General features: G+C 40.5%; 1 protein-coding gene across 1 annotated transcript in view; it reads right to left on the bottom strand.

Annotated features, from left to right (window-relative positions):
• DNAAF8 (dynein axonemal assembly factor 8) overlaps positions 1-21600 on the bottom strand; it is a 95725-nt gene that overhangs the window by 73348 nt on the left and 777 nt on the right. Inside the window, exons 2-10 of the mRNA XM_056337860.1 lie at positions 20319-20511; positions 17542-17655; positions 16246-16740; positions 13018-13114; positions 12495-12630; positions 11373-11519; positions 10493-10558; positions 8013-8378; positions 5965-6115 (exon numbers count right to left, since the gene is read on the bottom strand). Of these exons, the coding sequence (XP_056193835.1) occupies positions 5965-6115; positions 8013-8378; positions 10493-10558; positions 11373-11519; positions 12495-12630; positions 13018-13114; positions 16246-16740; positions 17542-17655; positions 20319-20465 (1719 nt within the window). The 5' untranslated portion in view covers positions 20466-20511. The remainder of the gene's footprint in view (positions 1-5964; positions 6116-8012; positions 8379-10492; positions 10559-11372; positions 11520-12494; positions 12631-13017; positions 13115-16245; positions 16741-17541; positions 17656-20318; positions 20512-21600) is intronic.

Below are 21600 nucleotides of genomic sequence, written 5' to 3'. Positions count from 1 at the left end.
GTCCTGTTGCATTCAGTACAGAAGGTGAATTCCCTGGTCCTGAGTATATATGCAGCAATTTGGCTGAGAAACCTATTGAAGCAGACAGCAGATTATCAAAGCAGGATTCCTGTATGTCTTTTTTTAACTACTCTCATTGTATGAGCAGAACTACTGAGAAGAGTCATCAGTCTGTAAAGTTCCTTTAATTTAAAGGAACTAATTAAAGACTTGCTTTAATCTGTGCCCTAAGAGTGCCAAAGTGCACACTTCCGTAACATCTCTTACTCAGAAAACAGACAGCAAGTAAGCAGACTGCCTGTGTAAAGGAAGGTGTTTATTACAAAGACATCTAAGGCCTAGATACTCTGCTTTGCCTATTAAGGCAAATCCTTAGGATAGACCTGTGCCATCCTGAGCCACAGCAGAGACAGCAGCAGCCTCAGCTCCTCAATGTGCTGACTCCAGCCAAGGAGACCATAGACCAGCTAAACTCAAGCTAAGCATAAAGTACTGTGCCAGCAAATCCCTCCCATTTGCTTTCACTGGCACCAAGTGGGAAGATGGAGGCCAGAAATACAGGCTCTGTGCCAGCTAACAGTTGCCTATGTTAGAAAAACATTTTCTTGGGAACCTCCATGCTATTCTGAATCCTGCATGCTGGACTGGTGGTACAAACAGGAACCTTGGCCTTCTGCTTTTGCATGCTAAATTTAACTACAACTCTAATTGCCTTAGTTTATTTTTAAGCCTTTCTTGAGTTGAGGCAGCAGGTTCATTAAGTACAAGAGATTTTAATCTTGTTTCAGGAACTCATTAAATACCTCACTATTTTTTGAAAAAAAAAAAAAAATATTCAAGAGCCATCTGCTGGCTGTTTGGCACATCGCTGCTAGTGACAACCCCGCAGTCAGCCCAAGAGAGTGACCTAGAGTGAAGCACAAGCCAAATTCAGCTCTGATGTCAGAAGAAAGATTTAGTGTAGGAAATATTTTGCAATTTTTACAATTAATGGGCTTTTTTTTTTAAGATATAGTAAAATAATAGTAAGAGCTAAACGCTGGGTTCAATTACATTCACACAGGTGCAAACACAGTTGCTTTGGTTCAGTGTAAATGAAAGCATTTGGTCAGAAGGCAATTTATACTTATGAGATCGTTTGAGAATAATACAGCTATATAAAAATTCGGTTAGTGTGTCACAAGATCATTAAAACTGAAATGAGATTTTACAGTTTTCCTTGACTTCTCCAAATATGTATATTGCACCACTTTGCTGGAGATAAATTGGCTTTTCTTGGTTTGGTACAGAACTAGCCCAAAACCTCTTCCTTTCATAACTGGTAGATCAGGCCTTTGTACATTCTTTCTACTGAGACGTAAATTTCACTTTCTTACAGTTCTTTTCCTTTATGCCTTTACCGCACAGCAATAAAAATGGAGATTTTTTTAGATATTGCTTAGGACATCACCTAAGTGCATTCATGTAAGCAGCTCTACACTGGAGTTTGTGAGATGCCCAAGTGCGGTCCAGCTGGGAAACTGTTAGGTCAGGATCCTGGGACACACAGCCAATGTCCTTGAGCAACCCTTTGTGCTCAGGAAAGATGTAAGAAAAAGGCAATTTCAAACGCTGATGCCAGTGCTACTGCCTTAAAAAGATCAAGACACTCATACAACAGTAATGGGAAACACAGGCACCTATTTTAGTAAGACAGGTAAAGCATCAAAAGCATTTCACTGACAACTGTGTAGATCAAGGCATCTACTACAAGGAGAACCATATGGGACCAGTAATTGAACTAAAAATATTTCTACAACTTTTGGAAATCAATCTCTACTTTCAGTCATACTGTGCTAATCCAGGGTAGCTATCACAGGAACTGAACATACAGTGAGTGTTTCAGCATACTCTTGATGGCAAGTATGACCCAGGAATTCTGTCAGGGATTTTCTTATAGAAGTGATATCAAAGTAAGAATAAGGCCATAAAAGGGCAAGGAAGATTTTGACCATAGCATAATGTTAATTTTAGCTTTGTGGGAATGCAAGCAGAAAATCTTTTGGTTGAAAATTCTACCTGACATCAGTAAGCTGAGTCAACCATGTATTAAGATTAAAATCCTACCAATTTTGACAGAAAGGTTATAGAGTCTATGTTTACAAGACGGAAAAGAAAGTACCTGCATAATATATTTGTTCAGCTAGAATGACTTGGTTGCATGCCTGAATGTTTTTGTTTTGTAAGCCAGCTGTAAGGCTAAGCTGCTATAAGATGATGATGGTGGCAATATAATTACTAATACAAGGTTAGCCAAAGTGATTGTGTAGCCAAGAAAAATTAGATGCCTCAGTATGAATCAACACATTAATTTTCCAAACAGTTCAGCTGTATAAGGTAGATAAAACAGTGTTCATAAGGTACTGGTAACAAGGGGATTCCTAATAACTTTCAAACTACATTATCTTGTTCTGCCATATCACGATAAAACGATAAAGGCAAAGAGAGAATCAAGCTGAAGCCCCACTGAGAACACCTGTTTTGTTCCAGTAATGAAAGAGCTTAATAAAAGCTAAATACTACTTTCTGTCTGTTAAATTATCCCATAGCTGGATGTAAAGTATCAGGGCCATGAACACAACCCCCTGCAGCGGCTGAGCTGCCTGTATTCCAAGGCCAGTTCCAATGCAAGCTCAGGCATCTTAACTTGAGGATGAGGCTGCAGTGGAAAGAGCTGTGTGAAGCCTCTGCCAGGCCCTTCCCCCTTTGCTTGGGAGCTGCATTTCAGCTGGGACACTTGCCGTTGGTCCTTGACTGAGCTGCACTGCAGCTGTACCTCTGCCTGGCCTCACCTCATGCATCTGAACCCTGCCCTTCACTGATCTGACTTTGTGGCTTGATCTCAGACCTGCTTCAACACTACAGACTTCCTGGGCGATCACTGGGCTGCCTGCTGACCCTGCGTACTGTCATCACTGGACCCAGTCCTGTCTGTCCCTGACTTGACTTCCTGGCCTTGATCTTGGACCTACTTCATTACCACAGATTTGCCAACTGGTTATCCTCAACAGACCCGCTCTGCTTTTTGTGTTTGGGTACTGTGAGTCTGCTCTCCTCAGTGGTGAGGTCTCTGCCCCTGCCCGCCTCGCTGTCACCCACAGCTCCTGGCTTGTCTTCCCTTACAGAGTAATCTGCTAGTGCTGCTCCCCCACATAAAACTCAGATATGAGCTTGGCAAAAGTAACAGCTATTATCTGGATCCCTCTAATGGGAATGTAATACAGAAATCAACATTAGTACTAAGTTACTCTATCATAATACACAAGATGAATGAAATGACAGATCAAATCCACTTAATTTTACATCCTCCATTTAACTGTTTTACATACTGTGCAGCATTCCTTCTCTGTCTTCCTTGTCAATAACACTTACTCTGCTCAAATACTGAAACAAGCCCTATGCACATTACTCCAAACTACTAATTCAACCTGACCTTTCAGCACAGATCACATCACCACTCTGCTGGCTTTCACCAGAACTGTAGATGCGCAAACCAGTTCTGATAGAGCCAAATGTTAAAATGTGGTTAAGGGTCCTATTTTCAGAAGAGTTCAACTCACGCCAGTCTTAAGTTTCACTGAAAGTTTGGGTGGTGGAGTGAAGCAGGAAAAAAAAATCATAAGAAAATCAGATTAGTTCACGCATTTTTAAAAATAAGAGGTGGCTAGATTGCAAAAGTATTCAGACACCTAAAGACACAGACTTGACAGGCAGAATTCTTAGGATGGACCTGCTGATTTCCAGGGTAACTTGGTACCTGCATGTCTGGAAAATACAACTGGATATCAGCCCCTTCTTTAGATGCTTTAAGTACCTCTGAAAGTTAGTTCTTACTCTCCTAAGTTACCTGCACTGTTTTTAAAGTGTTCTTCCCAAATCTGATTCTCAGTTATATTAGTGCTTCCCACAGAGTGAAGCTAAGTACAGCATTTGACTGAACTAGGTTAAGAGGGGGAAAAAAAAAAAAAAAAAGACAGGAGTATTAAATCTGAATTTCACTGCTTTTCAATCTTATACAAGTCTAATGTAACCCTAATGCAGCTTTATAAATTTATTTTGCATTTCTTTCCCAGCATCTCAGCTACAGTAATTGCAGAGTTTCTAAACTTTCCCGATTATTATTCAATTCAATTATTTATGTACATTATAAATGGTCAGAGGAATTCTGGAAACTATGACAAGTGTTCCAGATCTGAACATCTATCATTGCCAAAACAAAGGACTTAAAAACCAAATTTGAAAGTGTGCTACTCTGTCAAACGCTGTGGCTTGTTCTTTGAATATACATGTTTATATATAGATATTAGATATTTTCACTAAGACACAGCTGCCAAATTACAGCTTCTTTAGTTTTAAATGTCAAAACATTCCAGTTTTTCTGTATTCCTATGTGCAGCAAAGGAAAAAAGAAAAAAAAAAAAAGAAAAACTTGTTCTAATTTAAAGAAATACTGCTGTCAAGATGAACTTCAAGTAATCTTACAAATTACTTGTATTTGATAGATGATGCTGATACATTTTTCATTCTTAATTTTAATAATTAATATTTCTGAAGAACGAAGAGCAAAGTTGCCCACAGAATGCAGTTGTTATGGGTTGTGCTGATTTTGTTTCTACCAACAGTGCCTCCTAAAGTTCAGGTGGGTTTCCCTCAAGCAGGCTGTAAGTTAGTTTAGGTACCAGTCAGCTGTTTCTACAGCCTTCAGAAGCTGAGTAAATCCTTATGCCAATGTCCATCCTGTCAAGACTAGCTGGCAGTAAAATCATTAAATCTACTATAGGTATATTTACACTGCAATTCAGTTACAGAAAGACTACAGCGTAGATAACCCTGAGCCATACTTGAGAGAAAGCACATCACCAAGCCGTTATCCTCATTTTATTGGCTTCAGTGCAGCAAATAGGGGAAATGACAGAGATGCAGAATAATTCAGCAATTGCATTGTCAGGAATGAGTTAGCAAGGCTCAAGTATATTTCTGATGAGCAAGTAAGTGCCTGCGTCTTAATCAGGGCTAACTGGAATTTGGTGGTACCTCCCAGCAGACAGAGAGGAACAAGCCTGAGGACTAGATTCACAACCTGGACAACCTTCAAAACAGAGAGCCCTGTACAATGTGCCATCCCTGCCAGAGTAGGCTGACAGGGGGAAATTCAGCTGTCAGTTTTTTAGTCCTTTACTTCTCATCAGTGATCAATCCAGTGTTTAAAAAATGAGCTTTCAATCTCCAGAAATACAGTAGTCTATTGCTTACAAAACAAACAAATCTGAATGGTACATCCCCCAGCTTGGGGTTGTAAGGTCTTTCAACTTTTGTACGGACAGAAGCACTTTGTCACAGCTGTTAGCCCAAAATAACTCATTATGGTGGACTCATGGACAAATCCTGGAATTTCTCATCTCCTCTTACCTTCTCAGGTGGCCTTGTGTTCAGTGAAATCAGTGCAAGGATGAATTAGGACTACATATACAAATTTTCTCAGAAGGAAAAACAGCCCTGTTCTCTGAGCCACATTTTAGGCTCTGGGGAAAAATATCAGGATAATCTCATACGCCCTTAATCAGGACATCAGCCAAAAGCAAAATCTGTTACTGAAACAACAATCCTCAAAACCTACCCACAAAACTGAAAGATAAAGCAGCTAGGGGCTGACAACCAGACAAGACTCAGGATAGGCTTTGCTTTAGAAGTATGACAGTAGAAATAATTCACTTTTAAGAAAAAGTTATGAAAAATCATGTGTGAAAGTCTGGCTCCATGAAATAGATGACATTGAGCCCCCTGACTCATCTCATCAGGTAATGGTGCTCCATAACAAACAGATTTTAAGAAATGCAATAAAAATCACATTTTGTTTCTAGGATCACACTTGCATTTGGGTAAGAAGCCATTCGGAAAGGGACAGTCCTACACTTAACTACTAACCATGTGGAACAAAACAGGGGTTTTCTCTGCCATGGGCTGCTTTCCAGTAACTGACTGCTGAGGCTTCAATGTCTCCAGCTGCTCCTGGAATCTGTGTCTCTCTTTCATCTGTTCTTCCTTTTGAGATAGCTCTTTCTTACTTTCTTCTGTCCTGAAAAATACACAGATTCTGCTTCGCTTAAGCTTTTCACTTGGGTGAAGAAGCATCCTTGTTCCTCTGTTTGCATTGCTTTTTTCTTATATTTATACCACACACTTGAGGGTGAATCATGACATAAAAGACTAAAATAGATTTAGAAAGCACTTATGGTGTTTGTGGGGGGACACAAGAACTTGTCATTGGATGAAATCACATCTCTAAAAAAAGAAAACCAAAGAAAAGGAGCAGACCTCAAGCCTCTGATAAGTGGCAACAAATATCTGGAGACCAGAACTCCATTAAGCAGAGGCATGTTTGTGATGTTTCACTCCCCATCTCCACACCAAAATTCTCAGTCTAACTTCATTTCCTTTCCTATCTGCAATAATACAGTGACAAGTTTCCTCTGAAGGCCTTCCATCTTTCTACATTTTGATGTCTGCATAAAGATTTCATCTGACATTTCCATGGCAAAAATTAAGTTCAATTTCTTCTGAATTTTTCAAGCCCCAGGTGCCACAGTAACAACTAGAATAGCAAGAAAGAAAACTGAAATTTGTCAAAATTATTTGAGCTATTACTCAGCAACAATAAATAACCCAGATTCTTGCCAAGCCATGGTCTGCCATCTATGTGACAGGCTAACAGGTAGACAAAATGGGGTTTTATAGAATCAATGGAAGCAATGAGCTTTAATGTCAGGAATCCCATAGAGGAAAAAAACCTGCAACCAACCATCTGCCATTTAAACCAAGTACACAGTAGCTACAGTTTCTAAGTGGCAGGGCAGGCAACTGTTTAACACTGAGAAAGTAATAGTCTCTAGAGCAGGCAGATTCTAATTCTTTCAAGGGCTCCTATGTCAAATTCAAAATGTTAAATTTCACTCTGAAAATAGCAGGCAGAATATAACCTTTGAAAAGTCACTATAATGGAGCAGGTGCATAAGGCACCCACCTGATTTCACTTTAAAATTAGACTTTATGCAGAATACACTACATTAAACTAAAAGTCCAATGAAGCAGAGGCCTAAATAACTCTGCCATTTCCTCAACTGACACCATTCTTATTTCTGTTAAAAAAAGTTTTCCAAGGTATCCCTGTGGTACATCTCATTCCTTATGGGTGCACTTTGTCCCTCTAAGCTCTTGCACTTTTCTTGGTGTCAAGGAGTCAGAATTGCTTTCTTTAGGGAAAAAGTTACATGGGGAGACATAGAATCTTAGAACTGCTTAGGTTAGAAAAGACTTTTAAGATCATCGACTCCAACCGTTCTGGTTTGTAAAAGGTTTTTTCTGCTGGGAAACAGAGTAAGCCATTTTCTATACCTCCTGGGAGCACAACAACAACAAAAAAGCTTAAACTGGAGATAGGATAATTTAAAGGAGACTTAAGGAAAAGCTTTAGACTTTTAACAATAATTAAACAGCAGAATGTACTACCTGGGGAGTCAAGGAATCCTCACATTGAGGACGTCAAGACCAAGTTATATAAAGATCTGCCAGGAAAGGATTAGATTTTTTTGCCTCACTATATTGGTACAGAGAGACAGACCCTTCGAAACCCATCTTTTATATGCTATGCTTAGTAAATCTCAGAACTGTTCTTCATAAAGTAGATCAATAGCATGTTATCCTCCTCTTATATAGACTAAAATCAAAAGAAAATGGCTAAATTTACAGTGTCAGAAGTGCCACAGCATGTCTAATCCCAGGCCAGTTCACTAATGTACTGAGCCTGGCTGCCTCTAAACCTTTAAGCAACAACAGCCAGGATGGGCTGTCTTACTAGGTAACGAAACAAGACATCCTTTTGCTCCAGCTTACAGACCAGATAAGTAATGTTCTTTAATCTTTGACAACTAGTTAAGCCATAATCAAAACCACTGACAACTTTTCTTGTGTGATACCTTGGCAATTCTGTTGTAGTTAGAGACTCTGGAGCATTTCCTGAATTTTGAACCTTCTCGGCTTCTATTTTGTTTCCTTCTTCTATGTCAGCTCCATTCCCCCCACAGCTTGACAAGGGGGTATTTCTTTTCTCTGGTTTCAATCTCATCAGTTTCCTGGGATTCACCTTAGTGGTCTCTTGCCTTACTTTAAAATACTGGTTTTGACTTATGTTAGAGGAACCTATTTCTTCCAGACTTTCTGGATCCTGTTTTGTGCCTTCAAGTTTTTCAGTCCGAGCAGACATTCTAGGAAGCAGCTCTGAGTCTTCTTTACGGGCTGTACGGAGTTGTTGCAGTAGCAGGCTTTTCCCTGAGCAATTCCTCCTGCAAAGAAAATAAAAACCTGATTTAATCAAGGTAAAGTATTGTATGAATAAATTCAGACTCTGAGGAACTTCTCATATGAGTGACACCACACACCTACTAGAAGAGCCCTGAAAAAATGTAATGTTGGCATGGAAATTAAGAGTCTACATATTTTTGTCCCCTTTGGATACAGTGGTTGGTATTCAAATAAGTACAGCAGAAAAGTTCTTCTAATAATTTTTAGGATTTTTGAGCGTTTGCCTTAACTTCATCCATGCCTCCTCCGGGTTAACAAGACTGCTAAACTGTCAACAACCACAGTATTGTCATAGTACTCTGCTGTGAAAAGTCCTATCATGATATAATGGGCAGATACAGTTATTTTATCTTGCAGTTCTGTCCAATGATCAGCCTCCCAAGTCATCTGCTACAGGAGGACTACCATCAATTCATAGCTGGTCTAGTGATTATTAGCAAATAATATGCCTTACTTTAGTGGCAGCTGAAAGTACACAGACTGAGTAACAGATTGACTTGGATATTAATGATGTGGTTAGGTGGTGTGTACAAGTACACAGCATCGTACCCCTGTCTTATCTAAAGTAAACCTATGCTTCTCAGAGCAAAGGATAAAACAGATGGAGAGTATTCCTCCTCCTTAAGGATCTCACATCTCCTGCCATCATAACCAGAACCATCAAATGATCATTTATCATTGATGACTGGACTACTGAGAAACATGCCTAAGTAGTGGCAATTTTAGGAGAGTGCCACGTACTGGAGAGCAGCCTTATGGTATAGTGCTGGAGATGGTACTGACTGTCCAAGCACTCTGCAGATAAACCAACAGTGTATTTTCTAGGCTAAGTGCCTGGAGATCAAAAAGACTAAGCCTCCAATGCCTGAATACACTGGTATATTGTACCACAGAATATGTAGCCCTGTTTAATAATTCCAACTGGACAAGAGTGAAACTAGCATTGACCCCTTGTGAATGAGATCAAAATCTTGCCCTACTGAGACCATGAGGCTTTGTTATTTAGAAACAGAGCTAAATAACATTTGCCAGGCATTCCATTTGTGTTTGTTCTTCAGTAACATTAGAACAAATCAAAATCCAATCAGCTAAGCTCTGCTGTCCATCACTCCAGATTTACACTGATGCAACTTCTGTATTTGCATTAGTGCCAGTGAGAGTTCCCCAAGTATCATCTTGTCCCTGCTTTATGCTGGCTTTGGATTAGATGTTCTAAATTATATTGAGTGTTTAGGCTCCGTTCCTTGTTGAATCATTTATTCTTTCAAACCATTTAAAAAAAGGTAATTGGCTGGCACTATACAACAAATGTTCTGCTTGTCCTCTGCACTACTGGAATGTGAACTTACATCCATCAAACTTCTAGATGTAATCCAGAGCACAAATGCAGTAAGATGTTTAAAGCCTGACATGCCTGCTTCACATTAAACAAACATCTAAACCTATAGGTATGAATCAAGCCCTGAGTTTAGCAACAGGAAATGGCTGGCATCTGTGCATACTGAAGAATTTACAGTTTAGGATTCCATCCATCACACTTCCCTCCCCCCTTCCCCTCTTCCTCTCCTCCTGCCAATTAAGGGGAATTGAGAGCATCCCTGCCCACACAATGTATTCAATATTCTCTTTAAATCAACATCTATCCTAGCCTATCTTATTATTTCTAAAAATAAAGGTTTATCTGAGTCAACTCCCTACAACATTTTCAGCGTTTGGTTCTGAGTCATTTAAAAGCAGTTCTCATGTCACTCAAACAAGTCTGGAGAAAGACTCCGGTTTCCCAGCCACCCAGGACTACCTCTACTTGGTTTTGAGCTGTTTCCATGCAGCTGTACAGGAGCAAGGTGCTACACTGCCTCAAGGATCAACAACTATTTTCTAGCTTCAGTATCTTCACCATGCAACAGAAAAAGAGTGATCTCCTGAGGCCAGATTGAAGCACTTTCACTATTGGGCTTTTCTGTGGTGAAGACCAGGAATGGAGATATTTCAGTACACAAGCTATCACTATAACCACTGTTAGGGCAATTATTTTACTTTCAGAAAAAAATGAATATTGTATCATTTGAATTAGGGTCGTGGTAAAGAACCTTACATTCTCCGTTCTGCTTGGTCCTTTATCATCATAGGCTCTTCCTCTTCAGCTGAGGTGTCACTTGCACTACAAAACAAATTAGACCATATTAGTTAACTCTATTCCAACTGGGTGTTGGCTTTTTTTCATTTCTAGGGTGCAAACTTAGAACAATGAAAAAGGGAGAGATACTTTCAGGGAAGATCTCCAGGTGTTATAGATCATTCTTCACACTATGACTCCAGAAAAAAAAAGTTTCAAGCAACTACTTCAAAATGATTAGCTCCTCAGTAACTATCACCTGTGTTAACTACAAGGTCTCTTCCAACTACTGTTTTCTTCAACCCCTTGCTGCAGCAAATATGCATCCTGAGAAAGGAGCAAACAGCTACCTCGGACACTATGAGCTCTAGGGAAAAGGATGTTTCCAGAATCTCTTGCAAATTCAGAAGAATTTGGCCTCCCATAACTGACTATAAGGCTCTTTTATTTTAAAGACAGAAATCTGTCTCCTACAGTTGCTTGCCAGGAATGTAGCAAAGGATGTCCATTTTGCACAGTGCTGTCAGAATGCTAGCCCAACTCAGACAGCTGCAAGCATTGCTTTGCAGTCACTGCTCACTCCTTTATAGATGGAAACTTTCTAAATGTTATTTCCCTGGATGATTTGCATGTCCCCTTCTGTGCTGCCTGCATCCCCACACATTTACTTGTTCTGAGACAAGTTATGCTCTCCCAAGAACATCTGTGCTCAGACAGGGGCCGTGCCTTCCTACCAAGGTCACAGAGGTGTGGAAGAAGTGAACACTTTTGAAGTTACATTTCACCAGTATGAGATGCAGAGAAGGTTTCGCCTTTCTACTTTTTGTTACTTCTCACTAACAATAAAGCCAGAATTTACCTTTGTTTCTCATCAGAGAACATTACTGACTTCTGTGGTTTAACATCTCTTAAATCTATGTACACGGTTACAGGCTCTGGCAGGCACTGTAATCTCATCATGTCCGTCCTTAGAGAACTTCGTGAAGATGGTAGCAGGGCAACATCCCTAAGTATAGAAAACACTGTTTCAGCATGTCCTCTGCCTTATCCAGACAAGAAGTCCTGCTGGGTGTGGATTATGATCAAAATTGGATTGTGACAGGAGCTTTGTGCTTGGCTACTGTACAGATTCAAACTGCTTCTGCCTACTATCCACCACCTTTCAAAGCTGAACTTGAAAATTCAGCTTCCCCCAAGGAATACAAACCACAGGCAGTAATAAGGGATATTTAGGTCTGAAAAACTAACAACATCAAACCATTCTGTAGAACCAATGCAGGCAGTTATGGTACCAAAGAACTTACAAGTTTGAAGAGCCCAGTGCCAACCAGTAAATACAGGTCCCTTTTTCTTCCCTGCCTCCTTTGGCAATTCTGTTTTATCCTTCAGAGCATGCAAAGTGCAAACCATCTTCATGGCTCTCACTGCTCTGGCAATGAGGATACTTGTCACCTTCCCCTCTACAGAGTTGTTTCACTACTGTTTCCTCTGTGATGCCATCATTGATGTTGATCCCTCCAGTCTGGAAACCCACTTCCTTCACACAGAACCCTCCAAGATGCACTGACATCTCCACTGATACCTACCAAAAAAATCATCCTGTATACTTCAACTAAATTGAGGTACCAGCAAGAGAAACTGGTACCCTAAATGACAAAAATAAATGTGATCATGATAATTTGCTTAGCCTTGTTTTCCTGCCTTTCTCATTCATCCCAAGTGTCTGGTAAGGTCTAGAGTCTCTAGACAAAGGTGGTGGTTGATGGAGAACACTAAGGTGGCAGGATATCGACTGTTGTCATCAAACATACACGAAGGACTGAGTCTTAGTTTTTCCTTTTAACAACACTGTTGCATATTCCAACTACAATCAGCTTTCTGCAGAGACTACAGAGAAAAGCACCTATAGAACACCATCAGTTTCCAGGTACCCCTACTGGCAGTCACGATTACCTCACGCATACGACAGAAAAGGACCTACTTATTCTCTTGCCGTTCTTGAAAGGAGAGTTTGGCTGATGGCCACCTGCAGTGTGGAGACACGGTCCTGGACTGCCTGGCACACAGCTCTTTTAGCTTTTCCATGAGCTGATTTTCAGACCTACTCCTGAAGGTCTCTATGAAGAGCAACAAAAAGAATCACCAGTTGTGGTCTTCTGCCATGGGATCACCCAACACACCTCCCCATTTCCACATCACCCCTTTCTCTACAGCCAGTCACAAGGGGAAGGATAAAGATACTATTGTCATCTGGCTCCAACTCACTTCAAACCTTCATCCGTCTTGTCTGATTCACTTTTAGACCGTAACAGGCCACAAAGCACTGGTTTCAAGCTATGAAACCAAGATGAAATCTTGAGGGAAGCTAATTAAAAATGTTTTACAGAGGCATTAAAAAACCCGCTACGATTTCAACATTCAAGATGCTGCTGCAGGAAACAGGAACCTGTTTTATATATTTTTGTACACTTTCAGCAAAGTTGGTATTAATTTAGCAATGTTACCATGATCTGCTGAGGAGAAAGCAACTTCTGCACGAGTGTTATCTTTCTGCTGCACCAGCTCCTCAGGATCCTTGTGTAGATCCCATTTCTCAATATTCTGAAAGAAGACAGCCAAAATGTGATAGAAAATTCATTCCCAGAAGACTGCTACAAAAGACCTTTTGACTCACGTTCTTTGTAGTAATTCCATCAGATTCTTCTGGCACATATAAATACACAAATGGCATGGAAGTTCTTATTTCCAGTACCACACAACTATCACTTGCCACTAGATTAATCAGTGTGTCATTCTGTCACAGTTACTTCAGCATAAGCCTCAACATTTGGCACAACTAACAAAAGGATATTTACAGTTTGAACACATCATTGCCAAGGCTTTGCACATCTAGCATAGCCAAGTGCAGTATAATTACTAAGAAAACTCAGTGAAGGATTAACGAATGTTCATTCAAATATAACAAAGGTGGAGTACCTTCTCCTTCCCCACTTAAAGCTGCAAAGTCTAGAAGTTGTTTCTACAATGGACTGAACTGACAGCTCCTTAAAAAGAGAAATATAAGCCCATCCAAAATATCCACCTGGTCCGTCTTGCCATAAGCTGGGACGTAACTCATGTTGTGTCCTCCACATGGCTCAGTCTTCCATGTGCATTCGCACGGTGGAGCCTTTCCAACAGGAAGTAGTCCCTTTCATCCCTCAAACCCACTAACAGTACCAGACACCAGCAGGTTTTATTTCCCTCTGGCCATCCCCCACAAGTACCTTTCCTCACCCTTTCACTGCTTCCAATAATACCCTAACTGCACTGCCAGCCTGCTTTAAGCAGTTCCCCAAGGAAGTGCTGCAACCAAAGGAACACATCTGCTCTGTCTCTTTGGACACTGCATCTATCCAGCTGCTTCACTGACTTCTGCTGAGGCTTTTTCTCTGAGAATCATGAACCCTTTCAACATAGGCTACAGAAAACTACTGGCGACAGTAAAACAGATTAAACAACGGCCTGATACAAGACCGAGCACACATACTCTGATCCTGAATAATGCTGAGAACTTCTTACTGCCACTAACACGAGAAGGACATCTGGCTTTTCACTCCTTTGAGATGAGGCCCACAGCTTTTTCCACTCCCTTCAACTTCCGACTAGGGAAAATTCCCATTCCTCTAGGTACAGTCAGCATCAGATACAATCTCACAGCTGCTTATCAGGCACTGAAGATAGGACCATCAATTTCGTTGCTATGAATCATACACACACACTGAGGGTATGCTCACACTGCACACTGCTAGCTTAAGTACAAGAACCAGTCTGCGATGACAGAAGTTCATAAGCATTTAAAGCACTGATTGCTATCCCCTCTGAATATTATTTGAAATGAAAGTTAGAATTAAGAATATTCACATCCATCGAAATACCATCACCAGAACTCAGAAATACTCATGATTTTTTTTTAAAAGGAAGGTGGCTGTCCATTACAACAATTGTCAGAACTACAACTAACATGTATTTCACTGGACCACTCGAGCTTTTGAAAAGCAGAAGCAGCCTCCAAAACAAGCAGTTTCACCTTGTAAAAACCTCCATCATCTGCCCCTCACATTTAAGAGAAGATTCTCTCTCTGCCCTGAGCAATAAATCTTCACACATACCTGAACCATGATTAGATCTATTCTAATATTACATGCTGCAGCTGATGAAAGGTAAAAGCCTGATGAAAGTCACAAGCTGAAGTCTCTCACATCAACACAAAGCTAATACTGGTTCAACAATATCATTGAGATGTATTGGAAGAGTGAAGAATGACTGACAGGTGAGCTTACTACAATGAGAACTGTCACAGGTCAGTACAGGTGCTGTTTTATCAAACAGCCTGAAGAGAAAGACAACATATACATTTGCTTTAATTATGATGCCATTAGTACTAAGCTTCTTTTTCAATAATAGTGCTTAAATACAAAGCATTATAATAAAAAGATCAAACTACCATCTAACCTGCTGTATTAAGGCTTAATCCTCCTAACCCTTAACAGGAATAGCAGTATTGTACAATACAGAATCCAGAAGAAAAAAAGAAATTAAGATTTGCACAATTTCATTTCTAATACAAAAAGGAACTTAAAAAAAATAAAACTAATATTAAAATAAAAAAGAAACTGTATATTAGTTTTAACAACTTTACTTGACATAAACTGAGGTACCTTGCTGAGCGAGGATGAACGAACCACCTTTCAAATCTAAACACATACAGCACGCACACAAAGAATACATACAGCTTTGCCCTCACTTTATGGAAGCGAGAATACACTAAGCTTGGTCTCAGTACTGACCCAAACTTCAGTTCATTGAAGCCAGTGATATCAAACAGGTTCTGAAAGGAAAACTATACCTCCAGGATTAAAAGAGCAACTAACTTAACACAAGGTGAAATGGGAATTAAAGCTAGAACCACATAGAAAAGATCCCCGCCAATAATGGCATGGTTAAATGATGCAGCACAATTTAAAACACAGGCACACAGCTGTGTTCTTTGCCTATACTAGAACAGCTCTAACACCAAAAAAGTTTATTTCTGTGAGTACAGAAAGGGGAGTGAAAGGGAAAAGGAAACATCTGTACTCTGATTCTATAGAAGGCTTTGAACAGAAATACCAGGTTCATGTTCTGTGCTAATTAAGTCCTAATGACCTTAAAAATCAGTAGAAGCAGAGATCTGTAACTGCAGCACTGAAGACACAACCTCTCCATAGCAGTTAAGTGCACATGAGCTGGTAATCTCAGACCTAAGCACCTGCCTTAGGTGAAAGGGATTTAAGACTTCAGCAACAACCCTAGCCACCTTCTCTTCTCATCTCCAGCATTACCACAGTGCTACAAAAAAGACAAGATGCTGGAAGGCCAGCAAGCTCACTGTTTTAATGCAAAGTCTGCCTGGGACCAGAAAAGTTCCCACCTTCCCAGGAAGAGATGTTGTGGTTGGCTTCCCTGGGCCAGACCACGAACCATGCCTTTTGTTGCCATTATGGAGTTTTAATGACAGCAATATGAGAGCTTTAGGTAGTTTGTACAGCACATGACCCAACAAACCCCAAATTCAGGACAATGAAAGCAACAAAGAGAACTGTGGCATGTGCAAAATTTGGCATTTAAGTTCTTTATTTTAGTAGATTCTGCAAGCAATGCACTGTGCTCTCTAACCCCACAAGCAGCACTCACCAAGACTTTTTACTTACCTGCAATGACAAATGGGTCAGTTCTTGAAGATTATCGCCTGAGGAGGTTTCTTCCTTAGCAATTTTTTCTACATTGATGCTAATGCCATGTGAGGGAGGCTTGTCATCTAGCTCTGGGTGGCCTGGTAACGGCTCCAGAAATATTTTGGAGAGTATCTTTGTCTCTACGAGCTTCCTTCTCTCTTTTTGACTGCCTGGCTCTTCCAAAGGCAATGCTGTATTAAGCCAAGTGTTCCCTCTTTCCCTGGCCTGTTCCCTGCCCAGTTCTTTCTCTTCAAGGTGATCTGTGGAATCTCCATGAGACTCTTCAAGAGCAGCTCCCTTTTGGCTTGCAATTTCTTCAGTATGGCTGGCAAGATTGGGAGTCTCATCTTTAATCATTTGTATATCTTCTTTTGCAATGACTTGGGCACCACCTTGTTTCTTCTGAAAGCCAAAACTTTCCAGATCTCCGTTCCAGGTCTCCCATGGTAGTCTTTCTGTTTCCTGTGTTTGCTACAGGTAGAGAAAATACACACACAGAGAAAGTCCTACCTCCCTAAGCTTTAGAAGCTTACAATAAACCAAAACAAAGTGATGCAAAGATAGCAGCTCCAACCCAGACACCATCTGGACACAGCACACACCATGTCCATGATAAAAAACATTAAGACTATTTGTTTTCCAGAGACTTTAACTTCAGGAAGTAATAAACATCCTTGAAATTAATTTTCCTTACATGTGCTCATCATATGACTTTTTTTTCACCAAGATAAACAACTGGGAAAAAGCAGCACAATGTTAGTCTTCCCAGGATGGAACAGTAGGGTCAGCTGGCTCCTCTTCCAGCTTCCTACAATTGCTTCCATGATGAAGTGATGAAGATTAGCCATGTAATAATTTTATCTCAAAAAATCTGTTCAAGGGATAAACTTTGCACTCATCTTCCTTCCTACACTGTCCTAACTAACTCTACATTTTCTAGATACATAAAATGATGGCTGAAATTATTTCAAATCCTGAAAAATTCAGGGCCATTGCACAGGGGGAAAAAAAAAAAAAAAAAGGAAAAGAAAAACTGCAAGGAGATGGGACAAAAAAAGGTCTAAAAATCTCAAAACCAGGGAGGCCACTATAAAACTATCACTTTAAAGTCACTGTATAAAGATCTAATCTCCAGTAGGAGAAAGTACTCTGAACTATGCTCTTCTATCACACAGTTCAGTCAAACAGGTCAAATGGCAGCAGCTACCCACACTAGAGACAACCAGAAGAGTGGGGTTACAGTAGTACAGCCTGTGCACAACAGTCAACAACCTGCACATTTGAGCCTTCCAGGGAAAACTCCATCAGTTCTTCTGACAGGTCAGGAATTAAGTTCGGCTGTTCCCGCTGGAAAATGAAAAGCTCCCCATCGCTCTCACAATCAGACTGCAAACAAACAACAACAAAAGTGAAGTTAAATGAGGGACTGTATTACACACCTAAATAGCTGTTTTGCAGTGACAAATGCTATGTTGTCACCACTTGACTGAAGTTCAGAGACAAGAATTTTCCCCGCAGTTGCATCTTCGCTTGACAATATGATAGCCCAACACTCAGCAGCCCAGGCTGCCTTACAGCAGCCTAACATTTGAGCAAGCTACAAATGTAAAAAACACATAAAACATTGAATTACTACAGAGGCTGACAACTAACATCCCTCTCAGCAAAGCTATGACAAGAGTGGGCAAGTTCTCTAACTCCCAAGTGATTTTTTGCACTACTCCATTTACCATCACAGAGCAGCAAGAGCAGGGCTGCTCCCTAAGGGAAGGAAAGCACATAACTGCAAAGCCAGGGGCCTCACCAGGGAAAGCCAAGTCCCACAGCACCTAAGAGCAATTAAGCAGGACAGACCAGAGACAGCGACCAGCCTGAACCAAGAATCCAGATCATAAGACAATACTGTGGTAATGAGGCAGGTGGGAGATTAAGCCTCAAATTCAATTCATGCATGAAAGTCTAGAACACTCTGAACAGTAACTAGAAACCAGTACTCCTCCAACATAGCTCAAGAGTTAAGGCCCAGAGTTAAGCTTAAATAGAGCTGCCGGGCTTGTGGGTGGGAGCCCCAGCTGAGGCTGGGCAGGGCCATAAGGGCTCACTACTGCAATCAGGACCCTAACATTCACTATTTAGAATGTAAAGCAGTATCTTTACTTGGTTAGACAGAGTCTAAATAGCTTTGAAAATCTCTTTTCTGAACATAAGATATGCATTTGAGATGAATCCTTATGCATAGACACCAAAGTGAGATTAAGCATCTCCTCAGCAGTCAGGACAGACATTTCCTGCTGGTCCTTTTGTTTTACAAGTGTATGTTTTCAGTAGCTCACACCACCGAGAATTTTCTCACTGTGGTGTAATTAATTTCTCTTAACATGAAGCAAACAATAACAGAATTTCTTTCCTCTTAATAAATTGCATATCAGGGTACTAAAAGTACTTCAGGGCATAAACCACATTTGTCAGTGCTATTCTCGAATGCAGGAGCACCGCACATTCAGGTTACAGATCTCGGATGCATAAATGTATCTTCGCACAGGTGGAAACTGCTAGGACAGAGGTGCAGCACTGAAACTGCAGGCTCAGCAGGCTCCTGTCTCACTTTTCAGCAGGAATTTTTTTCCAGATGTAATAGAAACAGAGAATTTGGAGATGTTTATAAGTAAAAAATCTATTTAGAGTTATGGAATGGTATTTGGCACCAAAGTACAAAGCTATCTCTGTTTTAACCTTATTGTACACTTATACAACAAGAATGCCTAAAAATAACTTGAGTGTTGAGCCTTAATCTATACTATATAGATGTGTATTAAAATGCAATGTCGTTTTAAATAACTAGAACAGAATGTAGGTAGAGGGGAACTGAGAAACAGCGAGGCATTATAACTTGTCCAAGATGTTAGTGACAGAGCCAGGTGCAGAAAACAAGTCATGGGGAATCTGTATCAACACTTTATCCAGTAGATCATACTGCTTCTGATGATTGATTAATAGTAAGTAATAGATACCCCATGCAGGCATTTCTGGCTCCTTCACTGCTCACAAGACTCCCTTTGTCGCATTAAGGGCCACACTAAGTTAGACTAAAATATATCCTTTCAGATATTCAGATAAAAATATTTTTTCAAGATTATACATGTTTGAAAATTAACAATATATTCTGATTTGGAAAAAAAGGCCACTAATAATTGAGTCTTGAGATACATTATCACCTTGGAAAAGTCAATGCTAAAGCTAGTATCTTGGAATAGAGAGGTAGGCATTTTTATTATTTCCACCAGATTGTTCCTGTCCTGTGAAGAGAGATTTTCCTCAGCCAAGAAGCAGCTGGTCCCAGACACTAAGACCCAGCAAGTAAAAAACCTGTAACAGTGAAGAATACTGCTCAATACCAGTCTTATGCTTATATTAAAATATCAGTGGCATTGTGCTTCTTTACAGGTAGGATTGAAGCAAAAAGGGCAACATGGCTTGCAGAGAGTTACAGGCTGGGAAAAAAGCAGAATTCAGGATTGAAGTATCTGCCAAATGCTTTTTCCAGTGGTACACAAAGTCTTCAGGAATATCACTTTCCTATGATCCTCATACATAGAAAAACATACTAACAGGCCTACTGTCTGGCAAGTATGTTATTGGAATGAATAGCACAATACTCTCAAGCATAAAACCTTATAAATTCATTTTAAATCAGCAGTATGCTTCTTTCAGACTGTATTTTTGACTGAACAAACTAAGAAGAAATGCAGGCTCATTCTACAAGATGCCCCCTACCCTCCTCTTCCCAACCTAGAAATACTTATTGTCTGGAGAAATCAGTCCCTTTTGCAGGTTTCAAATACAGCAAGAGGAGATGGCAATTACACTTTGACAATTAGAGATAATCCACAAAGCTGTGGATTAATGCTCACTGTTAACGATAGTCAGAACAGGTAGTCCATCAAGGATACCATACTAGCTACTCAGAAGTGCCTGGCTAAGGTGACCTTCTGCTTTTAAGAGATTTTTCTAAAAGACTGTGAGAAAGAAAAGCAAGTTCCAGTGCTTACTGTGGAAGCGTCAGAGTCCAGAGATGGGAGCTGATCTTTCACTGCAGCAAGTATGGCTTCCCATTGAAATGTTCGGTTGCTCGGAACAGGAGCTGCAGGAGGCTCAGATGGATGCTCTGTCTCCTCACTTTGCCCTTCTGAGGCCATTCGAACAGCTTCCCTTCAATCAAATGAACGATGAGCTTAAGTAAACCTCACAAAAGAACACAAGGGATAACATCAGTACAAAACAAGAACAAAGCATGTGCATTCAGGGTCAGCACCGTTCTCAGCACTCCTAGGGTTTTCACTGTCAGCAGTGAACGATAAAATCTGTATTTTTGGAGTTGTTCCTTCCCACCTGCCTTGAGAAGGCTGAGAGCTTTCTGCCCTGCTCACAATATACACCCATAATTGGGGCCACACACAGGGCAGTTTAGCGCTTCATTTATAAAGTGTTTTTCGGGATTCTTAGCCACTGACTTGTAACTGTTCCCAGAAAGGCATGTTCACACAGCCTGCAAGGAGAGGGAAGAAATGCAGTGAAGGCAAGGCTGACACCTCTGCTCTCAGCTGGTTTTAACTCCTCTTCCCTACTCACATTCCCCTCCTCACTGCTAAAATGATAGATAAAATTATTTGGTTGCTTTATTCCACTGGGTTTGTGTAAAAATAATTGACAGGAGGCACGCTCTTGGATTTTGACCTCTCAAAGTGTTTATAAAGTGGACTCTTCCCTCATGCGTTCCTTGACGTACATGAGGAATCAAGACAACACAGTAAGGACTATCACTGTACTAAGAAGTTGGGTAATTAATCCTCATGAAAATGTTTGGGGTTTAGATTTTATGCTACAACTGCATGGTTTCTGGTGGAGTCAATTGTAATTGGAGTAAATAATTTCTGTTTGGCAAGAAAGGTTAAGAGGTTTGTGACTGCATGGTGTTCAGTACTGAAGTAACTGTTCAAATGATTACACCACCACTATTATTTGCCTTCACATGGACCAATACAGTAACACTCCCCTAAACATAAAATTAAACTCATCTCATGCCCTGGGAAGCTTACAACTTGCAAAGCGTGTTTGCAAATACTTCGTATGCCACAGCCATACAGCAGCAGCTTTGTTCAGGTGAGACAGCCCCTGAATCTGACTGGAGGGAAAGCCCCCAGGCTGGAGTACTTTGACAGTATGCCTAAGTTTTTAAGGGCAAGGGGAGTAATATGGGGATAAAAACAAACTGCCTACATGGCTCCCTCTGCCAACTTGAGAGAAGGTCAGTCTCTCAAGGTTGAGTATGTT

The sequence above is a fragment of the Falco biarmicus genome, chromosome 4, assembly GCF_023638135.1.
Source record: "Falco biarmicus isolate bFalBia1 chromosome 4, bFalBia1.pri, whole genome shotgun sequence".
In the NCBI taxonomy this organism is placed as follows: domain Eukaryota; kingdom Metazoa; phylum Chordata; class Aves; order Falconiformes; family Falconidae; genus Falco; species Falco biarmicus.
The sequence above is the reverse complement of the archived record's forward strand: the minus strand, read 5'-3'. Positions and strand labels throughout refer to the sequence as shown.